This window comes from Anopheles bellator, chromosome 1, assembly GCF_943735745.2.
Source record: "Anopheles bellator chromosome 1, idAnoBellAS_SP24_06.2, whole genome shotgun sequence".
In the NCBI taxonomy this organism is placed as follows: Eukaryota; Metazoa; Arthropoda; class Insecta; order Diptera; family Culicidae; genus Anopheles; species Anopheles bellator.
Genome location: NC_071285.1, coordinates 5,051,273 through 5,072,452, shown reverse-complemented (window position 1 = coordinate 5,072,452; position 21,180 = coordinate 5,051,273). Strand labels below are relative to the sequence as shown.

The window sequence follows — 21,180 nt, the reverse complement described above, 5'->3', positions numbered from 1 at the left end:
TTCCAGAGATCCTCCTCATTTACAATAATCAAACCATTATAAGAACAAGTTATTGCACCTTCAGAAATGTATGTGGCGACTCGCTGCATACCAAACAGAGTGGAGAAGACTCACCAAGGACCTTCTACAACACTTTTGTCGCTAAAGCTATTGTATCGCAGAAACAATCTCTCTGTCCTGTGGTTTGATTTAGTGCAGCGAGAAGAGTTCGGGACACCCGCCTTTGACACACAAATACCCAGTTCGGATTCGCACCGTTTCTAACGATCGTCAGCAGTTTCTTTCGTTATCGATTCCCATACACGCGGCTCGCTGGGGTGTCCGCCACGGGTGGCTTCCATAAATGGATGCCCCCTATCACCACATCGTCTTTCTTCAAGCTCTTGTTGTCCAATTGAACCTCACTCGGTAGCAAGCGCCGGCACCGCTTGTGTGATCCGCTTGATGTGAGTTTTCCAGTTTCCAGTGCCAGGCGACCCCCTGGCGGCGACCTGAGGGCAAAAAAGCAAAAAAAAAAACCCACAAATATTTATTGCACATAGACTCTCGCATAAACATCCCTCCGTACGTGGTGGCGGCCAGGACAGGCCAGACCGGGCGAATCCTGGGCGAATCCCGACCACCTCTGCGGCTTTGCATTCGAAATTCCGCACACGCGCTTCACGGCGAAGCTCAGATCTTCGAACGGGGGTCGGGTGGGGCCCTCTAATGCTCTCACCTAAACACCTATTTTTCACCCTACGAGCCTCAGCCCCCTTGAAGGGCCGGGAGCCCTCCCCAGTATGACGTTAAATGGAAGTGAGCGTGCATGCGTGACGGTTCGCTTTGGGCCTTGCGGCGAAATTCGATAAAAAAAGGAACCCTAACTCACTCGAAATATTATGTTAGTGGAAAGCGAGCGCCTGGGAAAGGATGTGGCAAGAGATTGCATTTGAATTGACGTGTAATTTAACCGCAGGTGGTGTTCCGACGCCCCTTCTTCGGTCGGCTCGGTTTCTAGCTCGGTTAGAACCGAGGTTCCGGGTTCTGACGCACCTGGCAGCAACTTTTTTCGGCACCGGCCGAGCAAAATGGCTTGTAAATGTGAATCGATTGCCCGGATTTTGATTCGACCGGTTCGGAGTAGGTTGATTAAACATTAATTTGCTGGTCCCGACGGAGAAGTTGCAGCGCTTGCTGTCGGGGTTGTTGAGTTGGGAACTCGCGTGACAGATTGGGCAAGAGTTGGACCAACGACGCCGGCTAGCTAGTCATCATTTATCATTCTTCGCTGCCCGCACCGTCTCACAACGATGGACCCACACAACGACGGAACGCTGGACGGCATCCCAACAATTTGTCGCTGATGAATTGCAGAAAAAGGGCTCGGGCTGTTTTTTGGTCGATCCGGTTTTGATAAAAGTTACGACGGACGCAGCATATGACAGACGGGCTGAGGGCTGCGAATAAAGCAGTCATCAGACCCTGGACCCTGTGCGGTGTCCTGTTCGTTGTTTTCCGATTCCGCTCCATGCCGTTTATCTCATTTCAAACAACATCCACATAAAAGTCGGTTCGGTGATGGCCCCCCCGCTCGAAACAATCGGCCACCCGTTTGAAATTTGTGGAAATTTTGTGAAGAACGCTATCCACCGAAAACTCTCAACTCTGGGTCCGTTTGGGTCGGGTTCGGAATGCACGCACACACCCGTGGCCGGCCTAGGACCATGCTGACAGAGCGGCGAAGATAAAATGTGGAAAATGCATGTTTTTCCAACCCAGACCAGAGCTCGGCATGCAAAAGTGCTGATGTCGTCGCGTGCCCTTTGCGCGGGTCAATTGAGTTTTATTCGACCATCCGGATGTTCGGGTGGGTTATGATGAAGGGTCGAGCGCCGGTGCGTTGTTTTTGATGTTTATGGGCTCACATCGGCCATCGGAATCGGAGTCACCGATGTTACACCCAGGGCCGGAGTTTGGATTTATTGGCACGCAGTCCGGCGCGTACACTGAAAGCACTTGTTACAAAATCCTTGTTCAAAAAAGGCCGGTGGTCGGTGTATAGTAATCTGGCTTAATTAAATTTAGCCTGCCTGCCGTCCATCGGTGGTTCCGAGGCTTTTTTCCCCGATCGACGTTGGGGAAGTGGATTTGTGCCGGCCTAAAATATTGACCCCGAGCTAAAACCGATCGGTGGCCCGATGTAAGTTAAAAGTTCGCCGAACACGCCCACCCAAAAAAAAGGCGCTTTCAAAGCGATGGGGTGGCCATAAAATCGGTGCTGGTCCGTTTGTAGTTGCCAAATCCGATCGGTGTCAAGTGCAGTGTGAGCCCGTGGAAAAGTTGCTGCACCGTCTAACCTATTCCCGGAAAACTATTAATGGCAACAGAAGCGTCCGCCCGCGTGCCTGTACCTGACACAGGCAAGGACTATCGTCGCTCGATAAACTATAAATAGGAACTGCCGCTCCGAACCCAACCGGCAAGTGGCACGGAGTTTCTGTTGAAATTATTCGATAACTCGCTTGATTTATGAACCATATGCGAGCGCCGTCCCAGGTACTGGAATAATCGAATTCCGGGTCACACGCTGAGAGCCCCGTAATTCAAAGAGACACAGCATCACACAGCTTGTGCCATCTCCGCGTTCCGGTGTGTTGGGTTGGGGGCCATCGAGTGCAATAAATAGATTCCAAAATAAAATTACCGACACAACGCAACGTTGAAGCAGGAGTCAATGAATGGTGGCACCTTTTCCAGGGGGGCGGGGGCCAGGACCGGTTCGCGGCAAAATTAGATTAACGAGTTCCGTTTCCGGGTTCCGAGAGCTCGAGGGCACCGGACGATAAGGAAACGATAAGAAAATCGATTCGATCTTCGATATTTGCTTAATCGCGTGCGCGAGCAACATCGAGCTCCGGATTGTCCGCAAACGGATCGAAGATCGAGCGTTCACCTTCTGTGTTTGGCCCTTTGACCCTCCGGGCCCCTGAGCATATGTTTGCCGAGAGGATTATCATTTATCAAATCTATGCGTTCGATGTCCGAGACCTCTTGGTCGGTCGGTCGGTCGGGCGCCAGTCTTTGTCTTCGAAGCGGGATCGAAGCCGGGAAAATGGGTTCTGGGATCTGGGGCTGGGCCACAGCACACCCTCCGGGGGCCCATTCTCCGGGTCCAGAGGTAATCAGTAGATAAACATCAGGAAATGGTTTATTTGCCCTATCGTCGATGTCCGTTTTGGAGCCCGAGTGCACTCGGTCGGTTGGCTCGGCCATCGATGGGCCACCGGAAGAGTTGCAAAAAAGGACCAAAAGTGATGCCATTTCGGTTGAATAATTGATTGAATTATATTTTCCTGGCCCCACCCCCGGACCCAACGGAGCCGGGTTTCTCCGGACCGAGTCCGGGTTGATAAATGGTGCGCTGGTGGAGATCAAACCCAGGCGGGGCCGGCAAACAACAAGTTGCGATCCGGCCAAGACCATCCGGCCAAGGGGTTCCAGACAAATAACCGGATATTTATTAGTGCGGCCTCCGAAACTGTCTATTTGCTGGTCAAATTAACTCCCGGGTGTTCCGGTTGCCGATTGTCAACGGCCAGCCAGAGAAGCGATCCGGCGAACGGATTTGTACGAGACGAGATTGATGGAGGGAATTAAAAAACTTTTCGGTGTCTTTGTGTTTTGATTCCACAGCGCGCGCCCGTAAGATTCATTCTGCTCATTACACGCTTTTCCGATCCCAATTTCCCATTTCCTGTCTTTGCAGGATTTTTAAAAACTCGTGCCTCAACGTCCGGAGCAGCCACAGCAGCAGCAGGGTCCGGCGGGAATCTAGGATTAATGGACATCATCCTGGCGCTGCACTGGGTCCGCGACAACATCGGCTCGTTCGGCGGTGACCCGAAGCGGATCACGGTGGTGGGGCACGACACGGGCGCCGCCCTGGCTAATCTGGTGCTCATTTCCAAAACCGGAAAAGGTATGTCGTCGCCGAGGGCCACCGAGATTGGGCCAGTTTTATCGATCCTGACGGCGGCCCCTTTTTTCTGCACTTTTTCTAGGACTCGTTCAAAGGGCGGTCCTGCTGAGTGGATCGGCCCTCAGCCCGTGGGCTTTGATTCCGGATCCGGACGCCGTCCGGCTGGAGGTCTCGCAGCAGATGGCCTGTCATCTGGTGCCGGGGCGCAACAATCGGGCCCCGTCGACGGACGACATCACCGAGTGTCTGCGGGACAAGCCAATCGAGGCGCTGATGGGTGTCCGGTTGACCGGCGTCCGGTTTATGCCGTCCTGGGGACCGTTCCTTCCGCTCGAGGACTCGCTCGACCCGGAGTTCGCCATGGAGCACTCGGGCGAGGGTTTCATCACCAGCGAGCTGATGCTGGGCATGACGACCACCGAGAGCTACAACGACTTCAGTGCTTCCGACATCCAGGTGAGACGATCCGCGCCGTGCGCCGCGTGGCTAAGGATGTCCGCCGACGACGACGATGATGATGATGAGCTGCCGGGGTTTTTGTTTTTCTATCCCCGTTCCCCCAGTACGGACTCGAGGAGGACCAGCGGAACCGGCTTCTTCGGACGTACATCCGTAATGCGTTCACGTTTCACCTGAACGAGATCTTCTCGGCCGTGCGCAACGAGTACACCGACTGGGACAAACCGATCCAGCATCCAATCAATATCAGGTACGGTCAGGGGTGGCCTTTTTGTTGGTGGTCCCCCGAGCTGGGGATAATCAAAAATTTTCGGGCCACCAACGGGGCCACAATGATTAACGCACGGGAAACATCCTCCGGGGGGTCCATTCCATTTGTCATTCGTCGGTGAAGGAAGAGTAGCTCATAATAGAGCACTCGCAGCTGAGAAGGATGTTGTTGTCCTAGGGGGGTCCGATTCCGAGCAATCATCCGTCGCTTGACCAGGAAATAATCCCTTAATTCACTCTTGAGTGGGTCATTCGCGTTGACTCCTTTTAATTACCGTGTCCATTCTTTTGGACTGCTTATTGTCCTTCGAATCGAAAATATCCTTCTTCATTTTCTCTCTTTTAGGTACGGACAGGTCGCCATAATTAAAGATCGGTTAGAATACACACAGTTCGTGTCCCCTAAACGGGTGTTTTTGGCTCCCGGATTGGAACGGAAAAACTGGGAACCGCTGGAGGTTAGAGAACGTGAAGCGTGTTTGGGGCGTGCAAAACGTGACACGTTTGCGAAAAACACATCGCAGCGGCATTCGGCCCAAAACTGGCAAACGAGCAAACCTGCCCGGAACTGCCCTGCCCTCGGTGGAACTGGTGGAATGGAAAATGGAAAATTTTCCCCCACCAACCCGGACCCGGTAATCGGTTGTTGTTCTTGGAAAAATGGGATCCAATCATTGCAGGCATTTGAAGGGCGGCCAACGAGTTGTGCTTTTTCACCGGGTTTTTTTTCCCACCCCTGACTATGTGCGTATGAGGCTGCCTCTCTCTCTCTCTCTCTCTCCCTCTCTATCTGATGTGCAGATACGCCCGGGATTCGGGATCGGCTCCCGGTCACGAAACTAGCAAAACGAGAGACTTTTGGTTCTAAATTGGATTTTGTGAAATTTTAATTCCCAACATGAGATTAAACTCCGTCGCTCCGGCACACTCTCGCGGGAGGCCGCCTGCCTGCAATCAGAACCTCGGCCGGCGGTAGCCGAGTGTTGGTTGCTAAGTGGCCTGATTGTCGGCCGGGCTCATGGTTTGCCAGCAACGAGAACATATTCGTGGAAGGGCGCTTCAATTGCGGAACGTGCGCGGTACCCAATTACTTCCGGCCGACCAGACCAGACCGGACGGTTTTGCGTAATCATCCGGAGCTCCCCTTGGTTCCTCGTACACTATCCTGATCCCGGCCTGTGTCGTCTGATCATTATCGAACTGGAACCGAAACATGTGTTTTGGGGCCCCATCTCGAACCCCGGAAACCTTCCGATCGGAGGGGAATCGATTCGAAAAAGTGGTCAATTGATTAATCAGCTCCCGGGCCCCGTCACACCCAGTCAAATGACGAGCTAATTCGAGTGGCACCAAATAGGATTAGTTCCAGCAAAGTTCTAGCTGCGTTGGGAATGCTGGGAATTTATGGGCTCGCCGGATCGGTCGCGCTCGTTGGCTATTGTCCTTGAGGCAACCACACAGGGCAGCGGGTGGCCTTTGGTCCTTTGGCGTTGCAATTAAAATAACGAATTACACCAAACAGCAAAAGGGCACAGTGAGGTCTTGGCCGGGGCGCTCGGTAATCCGACAAAGAGAATGTTCGTGTTCGTGATGTGAATAATTCTTGCTCATTTGTCACGCACACTCACATACTCAGGGAGAGCAGCAATAAATATTAATACCAATTTTTCCCTCCGGCCGACCGGATCTTTCGATCCCATCCGGTTCGGGGTCGGCGTTTCCCCCTGGAAAAATAATATCAATCGTGATTGGGATAAAACTTTGCCCCACGGGTTGGCCGGGGCCGGGTCTGGGGCTCATCAATCAGCGGCTTGTGGCTAAAAATTATTACTGTAACCGGCCCGGCGTACCGAGAGCCCCCGGGGGGGTTTACTTCCGGACCGCCAGGCAAGATCCGATAGCGTGAAATGAGGTTTGATCCCTTCATCATCGCCATCGTCATCATCATCTCCGAGGACCGCTCGGACCTTGCCCATAAATCGGCGATAAAAGAGCGCTCACCTTTTGGCCAGTTCGGTTTTACCGTTCAATTTGTAGTTCATTGGCGCAGCTGTTGGATGGCGTGCCAACGGGCCAAGGACGAAGCCAAGAAAGCCACTTCTTATCGCGCGAGAACCACCCATACCTGGGGCCTGAGAAAGTTGTCCGAGGACGAAAACCACCGCCGATGGTTTGACATAATCACGACACAACCACCACCCGATCTGACAAACGACGCGCCCGCGGTCCGCTTTCGGATCCGCGACCGACCTTCAATCTGTCATTTTCGGGAAAGTCGGCCAAAAAGGCGAAGACAGGAAGAAGACGTCGCCGTCGCCGCCGCCGCAACTCCTGTGTCAACTGTCATCATCATCATCGCCAGCGGATGGCGGAAAAACGTTTAAAACGCGGGCCCTGCGGTCGTCCGGATCCTGGGTCCCCGGTGAGACTTCTAAAACTCTCTCCCGGCTCGGTATTGTTTTTCCCGTGGCACAACCGGGCCGCTTTCCCACGGCCCGGTATGTTTTGTGTTCCGAGAGCTGTCGTGTTCCCCGGTTCATCGGTGGCCGTCCGCCGGAAGCGCCGGTGGATTGACGGAATCGGAATCGGTTCATTCGCCATTTTTCCTTCTGTGCCTTCGCGCCGCCAGTCATTGGGATTATCGTTTTTCTTTGTCGATGTTTCGGGGAGTTTGGGGGAATAAAACAGCGCCCAGCCATTTTTTGTCTGTCCCACTGTCACTCGTGTCATCCCGTAGGGTCCTCCCGGAAGTGAAAAACACTGGCCCAGGACTGGTGACTGGACTTCTTCCGGGCGCCCCAGAATCTGGTTCTAATCATCATCGCCGATCGGGTGCGCTGAAAAGAAAATCTCCGGCTTAGAGAGTGGCTCCGGCCCGGGTGATTGGATGACGTGACAAATGGCGTTTGCTGGCTGCCGCCAGGGGTTTGTTTGGAGGGTTTGACTAATTTTACGCGCTTACCCTTCGGTAGTGCTTCCGTTCGAGTTCGGTCGACTGTTTTATCGGGAAATCCTTGGGGTTCGTTTTTTAAAGCCCGCCAGATACCAGATACCCGTCGGATGATTATGTAACTTATTTTTTTGGCACTTTGTTTATTTGCACGACGGCAGAGACTCGACGATGGAGGCACTGAGCGATGGCCACACGGTGGCACCGATCATCAAGGTGGCCTATCTGCACGCGCGACGTGGCGCAAAGACGTACATGTTTCACTTCGGCTACCAGAGCAAGGAGAGCGAGTATCCGCAGGTAAGCGCAGCGGGCCTTCCGTATCCTTTTCTGAGTTTCCCCGTAACATTAATGTCTGAAAATATCAATTCTTTGAACGATGGTTTGTCAATTGCAACACGAACGTTTGTTTGAATACAATCAAATGACCCGTTTGTAATTATTTTTTATGCCTCTTAAATGAGACTAACAAATCATTAATGTTGATATTAATTTTGATAGCCTCTTATCAGAAGGAGATTGCTCACAGCAGAAGTAGACGCACAGTCAAGCAAAATTAACCTTTGACTGTATTCGATTATTTTTACAGTTTATTTAATTAACGTTTGAATTATTTTATTTTATTTTTATAATGAATAAGATCCAACAAATTAGTGCAATATTTATTCAACAGGCAAATACAGGTCCTTTGAGCAGCGAAATTTCATTATAAATAAATAAAATTTGTAGCACACGTTTTTGGGACGATTTTTGCACGAATTGTTTCTAATATGGTTCAATACTGGGTTGTTCAATAAGTTTTGCCGATATTGATTCTTATTTCGGATGGATTCGGATAGATTCTTATCTTAATTCATTCTTTGCTTACAAACCATTTAGTATCGACGTGTCCCAATAGTTTTTTACAATGGAAAAAATGTAGTATCGTGCAGTGATTGAATTTTTTTTTATGAGGCCTTAAAGCAAAGGAAATTTATGATCGAATGTTGAAAGTGTATAAGGACTTTTCGAAAACGTGTAAGGACTTTAGCACAATAGAAAGATGGGTTGCTGACTTTAAACGTGGTCGTACTAACCTTGAAGGTGATCCACGTCAAGGACGTTCAAGAACAGGAAAACATAGGAACAAGAGCATTCAGGGAACCTATGCTGAATAGTGCAGTGTATTTCAAACCACAAAATTATGTTTTTCTTATTAAACCGCAAAGCTTATTATGCAACCCGTGGTAGATACAAAAAGGCAACATTAAATATTGCCGATTACTTACATTCAACTACATCAAGAGGCATGAGGCAAATGTTGATCACTTTGCAACTCTTATTTTGCACCTTCCGCAAGGATCGCACGCAACGGGCCAAAGTCGAAAGTAGGTTGGAAAAAGTTCGGTTGGCGCTCGAGCGCAAGTCCATTTTCATATTGTGCACGGCTTCATTATTGAAGTAGTTTTGCTGCGCCACTTTCGAACTCGAGCATAGCGAATGCATCACGGAAGTTGAGACCATAGGTAACGCGGCCCCTCACATGCGCCACCCGCTTTGGCTTATTTGAAAACTTTCCTTCGGCCGGCGCCCGTTTAAGCACCTTGATTTACTCGAGTTTCTTATCGTGAGCTTCGGGGACGATAAAAGTCATTCGTTTTTAAAAATTACTGAGCAACCCCGTTCCCCGGTTTCGGTTCTTCTCTCGTTCTCGTTCTTCCAGCGTCTGGGGAGTGTGCGGGGCGAGGATCTGCCGTACGTCTTCGGGTTGCCGCTGGTCCAGGGGGTGCCGTCGTTCCCGCAGAACTACTCCCGCCAGGATATGGGTGTCAACGAGGCGGTGCTCAACTTTGTGACCAACTTCTGCAAAACCGGCGACCCGAACGAGGCCGGCCAGCAGCAAGCGCCGCCGTTGCTGCACCCGGACTATGGCACCGTCAAGGAGCGGACCCGCTTCCGGTTGATCACGTGGGAAACGTACGAAACGACCACCCAGCAGTATCTCAGCATCTGTAAGTATCCGTGCCCGCGGTCCGGGGCCCTCCACGGCTCCCAGGATCTTGATGAACAACCTGACCGAAGCGACTACCGACTGTATTATGCAAAGCTCTCTCTCTCTCTCTCTCGCTGTCTCCCAAGGCGGGTGGTTTAATTCTTGGCCGGCTTCTTGGAGGGAGCCAGGATCTCTCTCTCCTTTATCTTGAGCCTATAAATTACACCGAACTGCCATTCATCCGGCCGTCCGGAGTGCGTGCGAGTCACGGCTCGTAAGTTCCGTATTAACCTCCAGAACCCGGGCGGCGTGGGGCCGGCCGAAAGAAAAGATCGATTGAAATGATTGTCGCTGAGGCCTGAGGTCGGGGCCCGTTTGTTTCACTTTGGCCGAACCGGGGGCCGAACAGGGTCCGGCACGATTCTGGCGCACACGATGAATAATTTGCTAGCCGCTTGCAGCCACGGAACGACCACGGAATCTGGGCGCCAGTGGGCAAGAAAAATCAGATGAGGGCAAAAAGCTGAGTGCAGTGACCAAGAAAAAAAAACAGAAAAGGAAATGGCTCGGCTCGTAGAAGAGCGTGGCGCAACGGAGAGATAAATTCAATTTAGTTATAAGGCTCTTATCGGATCACTGAATGTGCGGTACTCGTCCTCGTCGTAGGTCCTGCCAGTGCGTATTTGCGGGCTTGTTGTAGCACCGCAAAGAACCCGGGATGGTCCGGCTGGACCTTTGTTTTTTCCACCCAGAAGGCGCTCTGTAAGTTGGGGACCCGAAACTAGCGGAGCCGAGGGATTTGGGACCAGCAGGGCTAAGGGCCTGCCTGGCTGTACTTTTCTTTTTAGATTTACTTCTGGCCACGTTTTTTATCCTGTCCCCCAGTGGACCACCAGTAGTTCCATCGTCGCCCCCGTCGGCGGTTGATCTGGAAGGTGAAAACTGAAATAACTTGGCCTTGGGAGAACCAAGACCCCGGGGCCTCGTAGTGGGAGATGAACTTCTGGCGATGGCTTCCGGAGCGGTCTGGATGCGCAGTTCTTTCTTGTGTGGCTCGGTACAAGTTGGTGAAAGTTGTTTCTCGTTTTAGTTCCTTTTTTTTTTGCAGTGCTCTAGTTGGGTCCTGGAGGGGTTTCCGGTCAACAGCCCCCGGTCAACTCAGGTCGCAATGGGCGCGAAAGGCGTGAAGACGAATGTTCGCCTTGGGACGTCGGCGGGTGCCGACAAGCGTTCCGGCCGGCTGTGAAAAATTTGCCCAAAAGGTCCTTCAAGCAGTGTCCTTCCGGAAGAAAAACCCCACAAATGGACCTTAACCTTAAATTCGGCTTCGAGAGCGGCCAGACGAAGATTTATGGCCCATGTTTCTGGGCTGGCTAAACAATTAAATGGAAAACTTTCTTGATCATCTCTCTGTGGCCCCCGATCTGTGGTGTCTCCTAATTCTCGTTATTGATATCGATTTTTGGACCGCGCGGCTTCCGGTCTCCGGTCATTGGCATTGTTTCGACGTTGGTGTCAGCATCTACAGACAAACTCCAAACACTGGGGCCCTCAGTTGTGTTCAAGTGGCCATGAAATTGATAGCATCTTCTGCCATTAGAGGCCCGTTGAGCGGCCGGGCATGCTTCCGCGGCGCATTTTTTACTTCACCGAGCATTGTTGAGCCGGAACAAGTGCTGCCGCCACCGCGGGGCTCCTGCGTCGTCGGGACAATCACGTACACCCAAAGCGTACGGCCAACAATACGGGTGTGAAAAGTGGAAAATGGTTCCGATGTTCGATCGTTATTGTGCTCTGGCGGGACATTAAGGCCCGGCATGGCCCGCGCATTACACAAGGACGACCGGAGACCGGAAAGGCTCATAAATTTCGCCCTGATTTCGCGATGACATAAACAACACTCACTGATCTCATGCCGATTGCCCTATCGATCGATCCGCGTGTTGGTCGCCCGAAGAGGTAACATTTTGTTGTTACTGTTTTCGCTGTTGAATTGTTGGCCACGCAATTCCCAGTTTCGTGGAGCCCCGTTTCTTCTCATAAAACATCATTAGGGGCGCTGGCCCACAAACATTCGGGTCCCATTCATGCTGGAATTCATTTAATTTAATTCAATCACAATCATCTACTCACACTGCCATAGGCACTGGGCCCCGGAACAGAGTTTGTATCGATGGCGTCGCCGTCTTCCACTACACAGCGAGAGTGAGAGTGAGCTGCTCCGAGCGTGAAAGTGGTCCTTGCAAAAACTTGCAAAAGACCCCTCGGAGACCTCTTGGAACAATGGCACTCGCTAATGCACCCCGCCACCCGTCGCCGGCTGATGCTTGATTTGTGTTCACCATTTTGTACGCCCTTTGGCCGTATTGAAGCCAGTAACCATACCATGAAACTCGGCACGACCGACATGAAGCATATTGTTGTTTGCATCTTTCATTAGCCGAAAAGAATCTAATGAAAAATAAACATCCCCACACAACCCCCTAAGGCTGGCTGGTGCCGTCGTCGTCTTTTTGGGCGGCGGGTCTCGGTCTCTCGGAACATTCGGGAAATGGAAAACGCCAGAGCGATGGTTGATTAGACGGCTCCCGATGGCGCACGCACGTCGGGTGGCATATGGTGCCGGTTTCTAGTGGGGAGTTTCTACAGAAACCTTTCACCAGATATGAATTCAAAACAGAAGAACGGAACGTAAATTGGCATAGATTACATAGGTCCCAAATTCTATCATCCGTTTGCATCGAATTGACTCGAAAAGATAAAAAGAGCTAACGAACGGGAAAAAATTGGTCGACGCCACGAACTCTGGAGTGGAGACCTCAAGGACGTTATGCTTCAAGTCCAGCCTCTGCGGTGTAACTTAGGCCTACACATATGGATGGCGCAAGCTGTGGACAATCTCGGTCTGCAGATAAACCAAGACCGAATTCATGGTGGCACCACCTACCAACAACACCGGAGAGCATACGTCAGGGTATCTGACCCGGAGTATCCTGGGAACACATACGTAACTGACTCATGGACTGTGTCCAAAAATGACGAAACCCTCTGAGGCGTGTCGGAGAAGAAGAGCTCAACGAGATGAACTGAGTGCAGCGTACGAGGCCTGATCAAAAAGTGGTGCAAAATTGGAATTTCCGCGGGATACGTATATCCGATTTTTTGTGTCATTAGGCAGCTACATATGTCAGTGAGCAATGGTGAAAAGTTCGGCCAATAATAACCACCAAAAATCATCACCACAAAACACCAAGAAAATCGGATTTACGTAGCCCGCGGAAATTCCAATTTCGCAGCATGTTTTGATCACCCCTCGTATTCGCCTCGCCAGGCTCCGTTGGGCTGGTCATGTCATGAGAACGCTGGACGACGAACCATTCCGCAAAGTCTCCAGCAGGGAATTGATTAATGGAAATTGTCATTGAACGTTTTGATAGCTTTTAGCTCCCTCCTATGACTTTCCTAGGTTTCTGTTGATATTTTGAATATACATCTTAAATTGAAGCCACGTAAGCTAAAGTCCTAAGCTTCCAGTTGCAATCGAAGGCCATGTTAGCTGAAACCGCCCCAGAACCGGGGTGTCGTGCGATGACTGAAAGCGCGTTAAGCATGGTTCAAAATACAGAAATGTATCGCTAACCGAGCGCAGCCACTCTTATCGAGGGGAATAAGTTCTACTAATAGTTCCACCGAGTCGCTGAGCAGCACTCGAAATACGAAATATCCTTCGCGCACTCCGCGCGTTGTTAAGAGCCCGTGCCGCGGGCAATCAGCTCGGTGCATCCGCGCGAGCTTACGTTATGCACTTTATATCCGCATCATTGCAACGGCATCGGGCATCTTGTGGCAAAGGAAATGGAAAATTTAATACCTTTTCCCCGCGTTTTCCCCGGCATCCGGCCCCACTCGGTTGGTCTCGGTTGCTTACTTTTTCCCAAGCCGACTTTTCCATCCAATTTTGCAACCGAAATGCGCGCCGGCAGACCCCTTTTCTCCAAGCTCCACCGTCGCCCGGATTATCCGCCCGGTTCGCGGAACGGAGCGTAGGGACCACGTTCCAAATTGAAAATTTCATTTCACGACTGAAGACGACACTGCCAACCAGCCAGGATCCATCGCGCGCTCCTTTGTGCGGGATGCTGCGCCTCACACGGATTGCGGAACGGGTTTCGCTTCCAATGACCCACCGACCCAGCAGGGATAGGGATTGACGAATCGAATTGACGATTCACTTCGCGAGCAGTGTTTAGAATATTAGTCAAAATCGTACAGGCTCCTCGTACACCATCAACACTCTTTCGGAGCTGAGTCTCCCATGAGTGAGGGCCCATTCTAAGGGGGCCATCTTCGTGAATTGCACCGGCACCAAATGGCTCCGGAAGATTGGCGGCAAATCTTTTGTCTACCGAAGCACCTGGTGTTTCCGAGATGAACTCGAATGGACATCCGGCCCCAGCGATAGCAACTGAGTGGGCTGACACAGTAGAAGCTCCATCCAATTCCCATTCATCCGGCATCCGTCCCGGGAGTGTGACGTTCGACACGTGATAGTGGCGCTAATCAAACTTGCGCCCCGGCTCGGTCTGTTTCAGTTATCCAATTTCGTTTTCCGGATCTCTGAATCCTGGGTTGGGCGATTTCGGGCCTACCCTCAGTGAGCCCTGGACATGGACGACGTCTTTTTTTCGGTGGCTCGTCCCTAAACGGTCGACTAAACAAACGTCGCCCGGTTTTGATTCTCTCGGCCTCGGGGTTGCGGGCAGCATAAGTTTTGCCGTTGTTCTTCGCCAGCGCCAGCGCCAAGTGGCCATTTTTCGCCTTGCGCCTTCGCCATTGACATAAATCATTGCCCCGTGAACGTGTGACGACGGATAGGGATGAAAAATGCATTTTCATAAATTTCCACGCCATCGAGCAGAGGGGGCCCGAAGAAAAGGATGTGGAACCGGAACCGGGGATCGCCGGCGTCGTCGGGTGGGCTTCCGGGAAAGCGAGGAAAGTCCCGTATAATGTGTGCATGCATTTTGAAGAATGGGGAAACTTTTTCGGATCATCAGCTCATAATTTCGCAGCTCGCCCCACATACACGTGATCGAGTCCTTTTCATGCGCCGTGTCCTTATCGTTGGCCGCTCTGGTAAAGAATTTCCATTTTCATGCACTGGGATTTATGAGTTCGAGTTGTGCTCCGGGACCGGCGTTTCCGGGGTACATCGTCGAAATGATAACATCGATCATATTATGTTGCCACGCCACGGGTGAGAAGCATAACAATGACCATCTCCGACGGATTGTGTATAGTTTTCCAGGTGCAGAAAATCCGTTCCGATCCGTTTTAACACCGCTTTTCCTCTCCTCGGGTCCGTTTCCCTCTTTCTTTTTGCAGCCACGAAGCCAAAAATGCGCAGCCACTACCGGGGCCACAAGATGGCACTCTGGTTGAACCTGATACCGCAGCTTCACCGGCCGGGCGATCCGGACGTTTCCATGCGCCATCACCACTTCCGCGAACGGGAGCCCCACTACTACGCCGGTAAGTTTCCGTTTCCCGGGTTTCCCGGCACGAAAACTAATCCAATCCCGGACGGACGGATGGACGCCACTGACCGCAATCCATCAGAGTGTGGGGAAGGAAAGTTTTCGCCGCCCCAAAACAAAGTTAGCCCAACAGTATTGACCACCAGCCGCCACCAACACGTACGCTGCCCGGGAGCGCCGAGAGCCACACCCATCCTGCGTGCGGAAGTGCTCTTCGTGTCAATTCGAGAAACTCCGGCGCTTCCGCAGTGACTCCAACTTTAACGCCGCGTGTGTGGGTTCTTCATTTCGCTCTCTGCAGGTCCTGTCGTGGTGACCTAGCGAGTCATCGTCCGGACCGAGGACAGATTGTTTCATTTTCCGCGCGAAACAACCCGGATCCGTCCGCCCGTCCGTGTTGGGACTTTAACCATCCACGCCATCTCGTTCTGCGTTTCGCGTACGTTGGCCAAAATTAAACACTTTGTTACATCGCGCAACAACGGGTCCCAGCTGCTCCCGTCACCGAAAGTTCCCCCCCCTGGCAGTGCTGCGAAAAGTTGCTCGATTAAGCCAGCAGTTGTATCGCGCAGTAACTGGCCGACGACGGCAGGATCTATGTTTAATTTGACGCGTGGCCCGCGGACGGCTTTTGAGACGATGTTTCTCGCCCAGCCCGGAAAAGGTGATCAATTCTGTGGTCTGTGCTGGTGGCCACAGCAAAACCGGGGGGGGGGGGGGGGGGTTTCTCTTTCTCCGGAAAAGGACCCCCCCACCGGTTCGTGTGATAAGTGTGAGCCACACCGACCGACCGACCGACCTTCTCGACAACAACGAACGCAACGGACCGTGCTGCGGCGGCTTCCATATTCGTCGGTCACGGTTTCATTATAGCGGAAAATGAAATGTGTTGGCCACTTTGCTGCCAGGCCCAGAGAGAGCGGCCGGATTTGCACGAATGCACGTTTACGACCCTAGTACGGCCGGCCGGCTCGAAGGCCTGGGCCCTTTTCCGGGCGCCTGTGAATAATGTTACATCTTACCCTTTTTTGGCCGGAACGGAACGCAACGACTCGTTTCCGACTCCGTTGGTTCGCATCGAAGCGGAAAGCGTGGCTAGCCTGGCCAGGGCGTCAGTCGGTTAACGTCATTGCCACGTTCCTGGCCGGTGACTGACTGAATCCTTCGTCTTTTCGAGCCCTTTTGCGATTCGTTGGCCCGCCCCCCTCTTAACACGGAGGATTGATTTTTATTTCGACAAATCTTGCGACTAATCGCACTGATTAGCAGATTGGCCCCCGAACAGGCCGGACTGAGCCGGGAGATTGGGTTAAAAGCCGCACAATGCGCTGTGATACAGTTTGGGGTGATTCCGTTTAAGGGGTGTTTGGCCAAATCCGAATGAGCCACAAATCCGCTTTTCTGATGGCTTTATGGTGGAATAAGGCGCGCGAACTATAATTCTTATCCTTTGGGGAGAATTCGGCGTCATCGTGATCTTTGGGCTACCTTCTCTTACTTTCTGTAAAGGGAACAAAGAACAATAGCCAGTTTGGAGACCGTTTTGTTGCATAATGTAAGGCCATTTTAAGGATAACTTCATAGTATGCCCTTTTCATACAATTCTTGTTCGTTTTTGGCAACAAACTCTAGTCCGGACTGTATACATTTCAACCAAGCTCCCGGAGTTTCTAGGGAGTCCTTACAATTATGAGTGGAATTGCTTTGCCCGGATGGAACACAATGCCCTCTTCTGTTGGCCTATTCTGGCCGATCACTTGCCTCAATCGGAGAAGTTGTTGATAGCAGAAGTCTGAATTTAGTTTTTGGCAATACTGAAGTTACTTATAATAAATGATGCCTTTTAAGTCCCACCATAGAACCACACAGTAGAACCTTCCTGGCCGTTAGTCCTAGAATATTGTCTTATGTGATCCATTTCTTATTCCCAAACCGGGTCGATTTCGATTTCGTTTCGTTTGGCCAAGGAATCGTCGATGGAAATTCGTCCCATCCTGGTTTTAGGGTGTTTATTGGTTTGGCACCCAAACATCAAGCTTCTTCGTGAATCCAGCTTTGCGCAAATGGCTTAAAACAATTTGATGGTTCATTTTTAGCTCCTGGTTGATGCTCTGTTTGCTAAACTGCTTATCAACTTTGATTAGTTCTGTGATTTTATCGCCTTTTTCGAGTCTACTTGTGTGAGGTCCTTTTTACACATCAAAAATGCCCAAACGGAATTGATGATCAGGCAATTGGAAATGGCTTTAAAGGATTTAGCTTTTTTGCCACATATTTGATTATATTTAAAATATTGACCCCACATTGGTCCCAATATATTAAATTTACTGGGTGCCTGAAAACCTCTCCGAATACTCGTAAAATTACTACGCCAGGAGAGGCCCCAGAATCCTCGTCGGGGGCCCTGTCCGCATAATTATCGGTTGCGCATTGTTGACTATTGACCGGAACTCAATAACATTCGCGGAACGCACACACGCCACGTCCCGGTTGGACGTAAGGTCCTTGACGTGCGTCCGAGACTTCCGAGGACCACAGCGGCGCCCTCTAATCGCCGGTGTCGCGCGCCCTGCAATGTATAAATTAGCATCGTATTAAAATAGGGGGTTGGCCGAAGCTACGTCGTTCCTTCCTTCACGAATCCTTTGCTCCCCCCACAGGAACGGTGCGTGCGGAGTCCTTCGCCCGGCCGCGGTCACTCTACCAGAACGGCGGTGGGCTGATCAACGATGCGCAGGAATCGCGCCAGGAGTCGTTCGGCACCGAGTGCACCCCGGACCCGACGATGGGCGAAGTCCTGCAGGAGGCGGGTGCCGGTTCCGGGGCCGATGGTGCCGGCTCGAACGTGCTGAGCGAAGAGGAAGAGGAGGAGCTGCTGGAGAAGCTTGCCAATCGGCACTACTACAGGTACGGGCACCGATCCGGGTGATTGATTCACGGACCCCACTAACCCATCCTTCCCGGGCATCCTTTCAGTTACACGGCCGCCCTCGGAGTGACGGTGGGTGTCGGGTGTCTGTTGCTGCTGCTCAACATGTTGATCTTCGCCGGAATCTACTATCAGCGTGACCGCACGAAACGGAAATCGCAGAGCTCGGCGCAGGCCGCAGGCGTGGCCGGCGGTGGCAGTGGCGCGACGAGCGGGACTTCCGCCTCCGTGTCCGGCAGTAACGCCGGGACGCCAGACGATTCGGGTACGTAACGCTCGGTCCGCGGCAAGCGGTTTGCTGGTTGATTTATCGCACACTTGATGGCCGATGTCCCCCTTCTCCCTTCCTTCCACAGAGATCCCTCTGACGAGTCTACCGAGTCCTTCGCCGGTGAAATCGAAACGTTCAATCGAACCACCGCCGAGCTACGCGACGCTTCCGAAGCAACGGCACGGCATCCATCAACATCATCATCAGCAGCATCAGCAGCAGCAGCAGCACCATCTGCACCGGAAGGAGTCGCCCAGTCCACCCAGTTCGCCCCCCTCGATCATCCACGGACGCTGCACCGGAAGTCCGTGCGATGCCACGTACGGCCTCAACCGGCAGCAGCAGCAGTACCAACAACAACAGGTGAGCCAAGACGACGACGCCCGGCTTAGCGAGCGATTAGAACTGTCCGGTGTTGAGGGTCCTGTGACTACCGCTTCACGCCGGAAGCACGATATGTAAATCGTGCAAACAGAAAATATGATTTATTCCCATCGCCCATCCCGATCTTTGACCCATCGGAAAACCGGGCACCATTCTGTTTGTCTTGCAGTGAGGCGAGAGGCGAAAAAGTTGAACCATCCTGCTACGTCCTGGAAAAAGAAATGTGGCCCCCGCCATGTCAGGAGCTGGCACACAGCTGGCGTGACACGACCGAACGGGCGTGTCTGTGGTGACTGTCGGGTGCGTTTAAAAATTGATCAGCCAGGAAGTCCTCGTCGGCGGGCCTCAAACTCAAACACAGCAACTTTTTACTTTGGCGGCCCCTTTCCGTTTGGCCCAGGATCGCTGTAATGTGCTGTCGCCGTGCCTGAGTGTTTGTGTTTCGATTGTTTCGATTGCTCCTCAATTTCGTTGGCGCACCGGGTGCTTAGGTCCTGCGGTGCTGGGAGGCGATGCTCGATGGCAAGTGACAGGGCGAGTGACATGGCACGGAAACTTTAAACAGGCTGGCGTTTTGTACGAATCTTTAAGTCTTCTTAGAAAGGTAACACTCAAACGAGGGCCTCTGCCGGTAATGGAACCGTTTGACGGCTTACACCAATGTGGATGCGGAGACGCTCTAACGATCCCGTTGAAGCTGTGAGTAGGACATACAGTACAGTGATAGTGACGGTAGTGGTCCTTCGAAGAAATAGGGTCCCTGTTATGCCGTCAGCCCGTAATGCGTACCATACCGTTACCATTTCTGGATATAATGGTCTCTCGTCGATCGATTTTCAGTGCGGCCCAGGAGTGAACAGTTCGTCTCGTCACTGAAGAAAATTTTGATGGACAAAAATCGTCTCCGTTGTTGATGGTCAGTCTGCTTCTTTGGTACGACCACAGGTGCAAAATCCGGATACAAAATTCGCCATAACGATCCGTTAGAAAAGTTTGTTCGTTGAGCTGTGATATTTTCAGCTGTGCGTACGTTACGATGCCTCTGAATGTCTAAAATTGTATCCGCTTCCTTAACTTTTCGCACAATCTTACGTAAGTCACTTTTAATGGATCGAAACGTATTTATGTTTCAATCCGCCTATTTCGTAGTAAATTTTAATAAATTAGCTAAACGATTCGTTAAAATATATTCAAAGACTGTAAAGTGCCTACCCAGTAATTTCGAGGCTACGGAATGGATAACTCTTTATTGGGTGGCTGATCCATTTAGGACCGGATTTTCCAATCGGTTAGATCTAGGATAATTCAGGTTTGCTCGGCTATGGCGTCTTCCGGCAGCTGTCTAAAACATCGCGCGTATATTCTACCTTGGTATTCTATGATATACCTTGGATGGCGATGTTTTCCAGGCAGCCGTGCGATGAGATTCGAACCGACGCTTTCTTTTAGCATTGGAATCATTTGATTAGTGAATTATGTGAATTACTGATTGCGAAAAACATTATTTCTATTCCATTATGAGTTTAGTTAAGCCGTTGAGCCATTCCGATACGCACCACCCGTTGTAACTCTCTTCTAACTCACTTGTGCTCCACTGGATTCTTGGAAATTGGATTCTTTTTCGGGTTTGCCTACTGAATAACTGACTGATCGGAGTCAACCGGATTCCTGATCGGTTTCGTTATTCGGAATGCGCCCAGGATTTCTTTTCTCCCTCGTGCCCTGGTGGTCAATACTGATTTCGCGCTCCCGGAATAGGTCAAACGCCAATAAACGTCACAAAACCACGTGCCACAATGGGGGCTGCTGGTGGTGGTTGTTGTTGACCACCGCGGCGCACCGCGCATCATCCCGTTCGGAGAGGAAACTGGGAAGCTGGCCCTTGCCGTGGGCGGCGCCCCCCTTGATTTCATTCATCTCAATTTGCGGACGAGTAATGAAAGCTGAATGTCGTTAATGGACTCCATTAATAGCGCGTGGGACGGGGAGGGGTCAAAACACGGGCCGAGACGCACACTTCCGTGGCGCTGTGTGCCATTTCTGGCTCCTTGGAAAAGGCTCCGAACCCCGAACCTCGCTGGTTGTTGTTCTGTTCGGACGCCTCCGGTCCTTCAAATCAATTTCCTTTATCCCGACCACGCCCGGAAACCAGTTATTGGTGTTCGAGGTGGGCTTCCGCGCGCGTGTGTTCAGGAACAGGACCTGGCCTAGCTCGGGGTTGCGGAAAATGGAAGAAAAACAAGCAATAATAACATAATCGACTGGGGCCACTTGAAGCGTATTACATATTTGGTGGTTGGCTCGTCGCATGCTTCGGGTCCATTATCTTCGTCGGGCGTCGGGTGGCCCGGAAGAAGATGGCCGTATCTGCGTAAATATCTTTTTAAATACGGTCCCGGAATCGATTTGGGTGGTACCTCTTTGAATCTCATCAATTAACTCGGCTC

The 21,180-nt window shown here is 51.6% G+C and overlaps 1 protein-coding gene across 1 annotated transcript in view; it reads left to right on the top strand.

Annotated features, from left to right (window-relative positions):
- LOC131205750 (neuroligin-4, X-linked-like) overlaps nucleotides 1-21,180 on the top strand; it is a 40,006-nt gene that overhangs the window by 13,133 nt on the left and 5,693 nt on the right. The window contains exons 5-14 of the mRNA XM_058198027.1: nucleotides 3,749-3,961; nucleotides 4,044-4,417; nucleotides 4,525-4,670; nucleotides 7,802-7,940; nucleotides 9,343-9,631; nucleotides 14,998-15,144; nucleotides 17,810-18,056; nucleotides 18,126-18,343; nucleotides 18,435-18,528; nucleotides 18,655-18,712. Coding sequence (XP_058054010.1) covers nucleotides 3,749-3,961; nucleotides 4,044-4,417; nucleotides 4,525-4,670; nucleotides 7,802-7,940; nucleotides 9,343-9,631; nucleotides 14,998-15,144; nucleotides 17,810-18,056; nucleotides 18,126-18,343; nucleotides 18,435-18,528; nucleotides 18,655-18,712 — 1,925 coding nt within the window. The remainder of the gene's footprint in view (nucleotides 1-3,748; nucleotides 3,962-4,043; nucleotides 4,418-4,524; nucleotides 4,671-7,801; nucleotides 7,941-9,342; nucleotides 9,632-14,997; nucleotides 15,145-17,809; nucleotides 18,057-18,125; nucleotides 18,344-18,434; nucleotides 18,529-18,654; nucleotides 18,713-21,180) is intronic.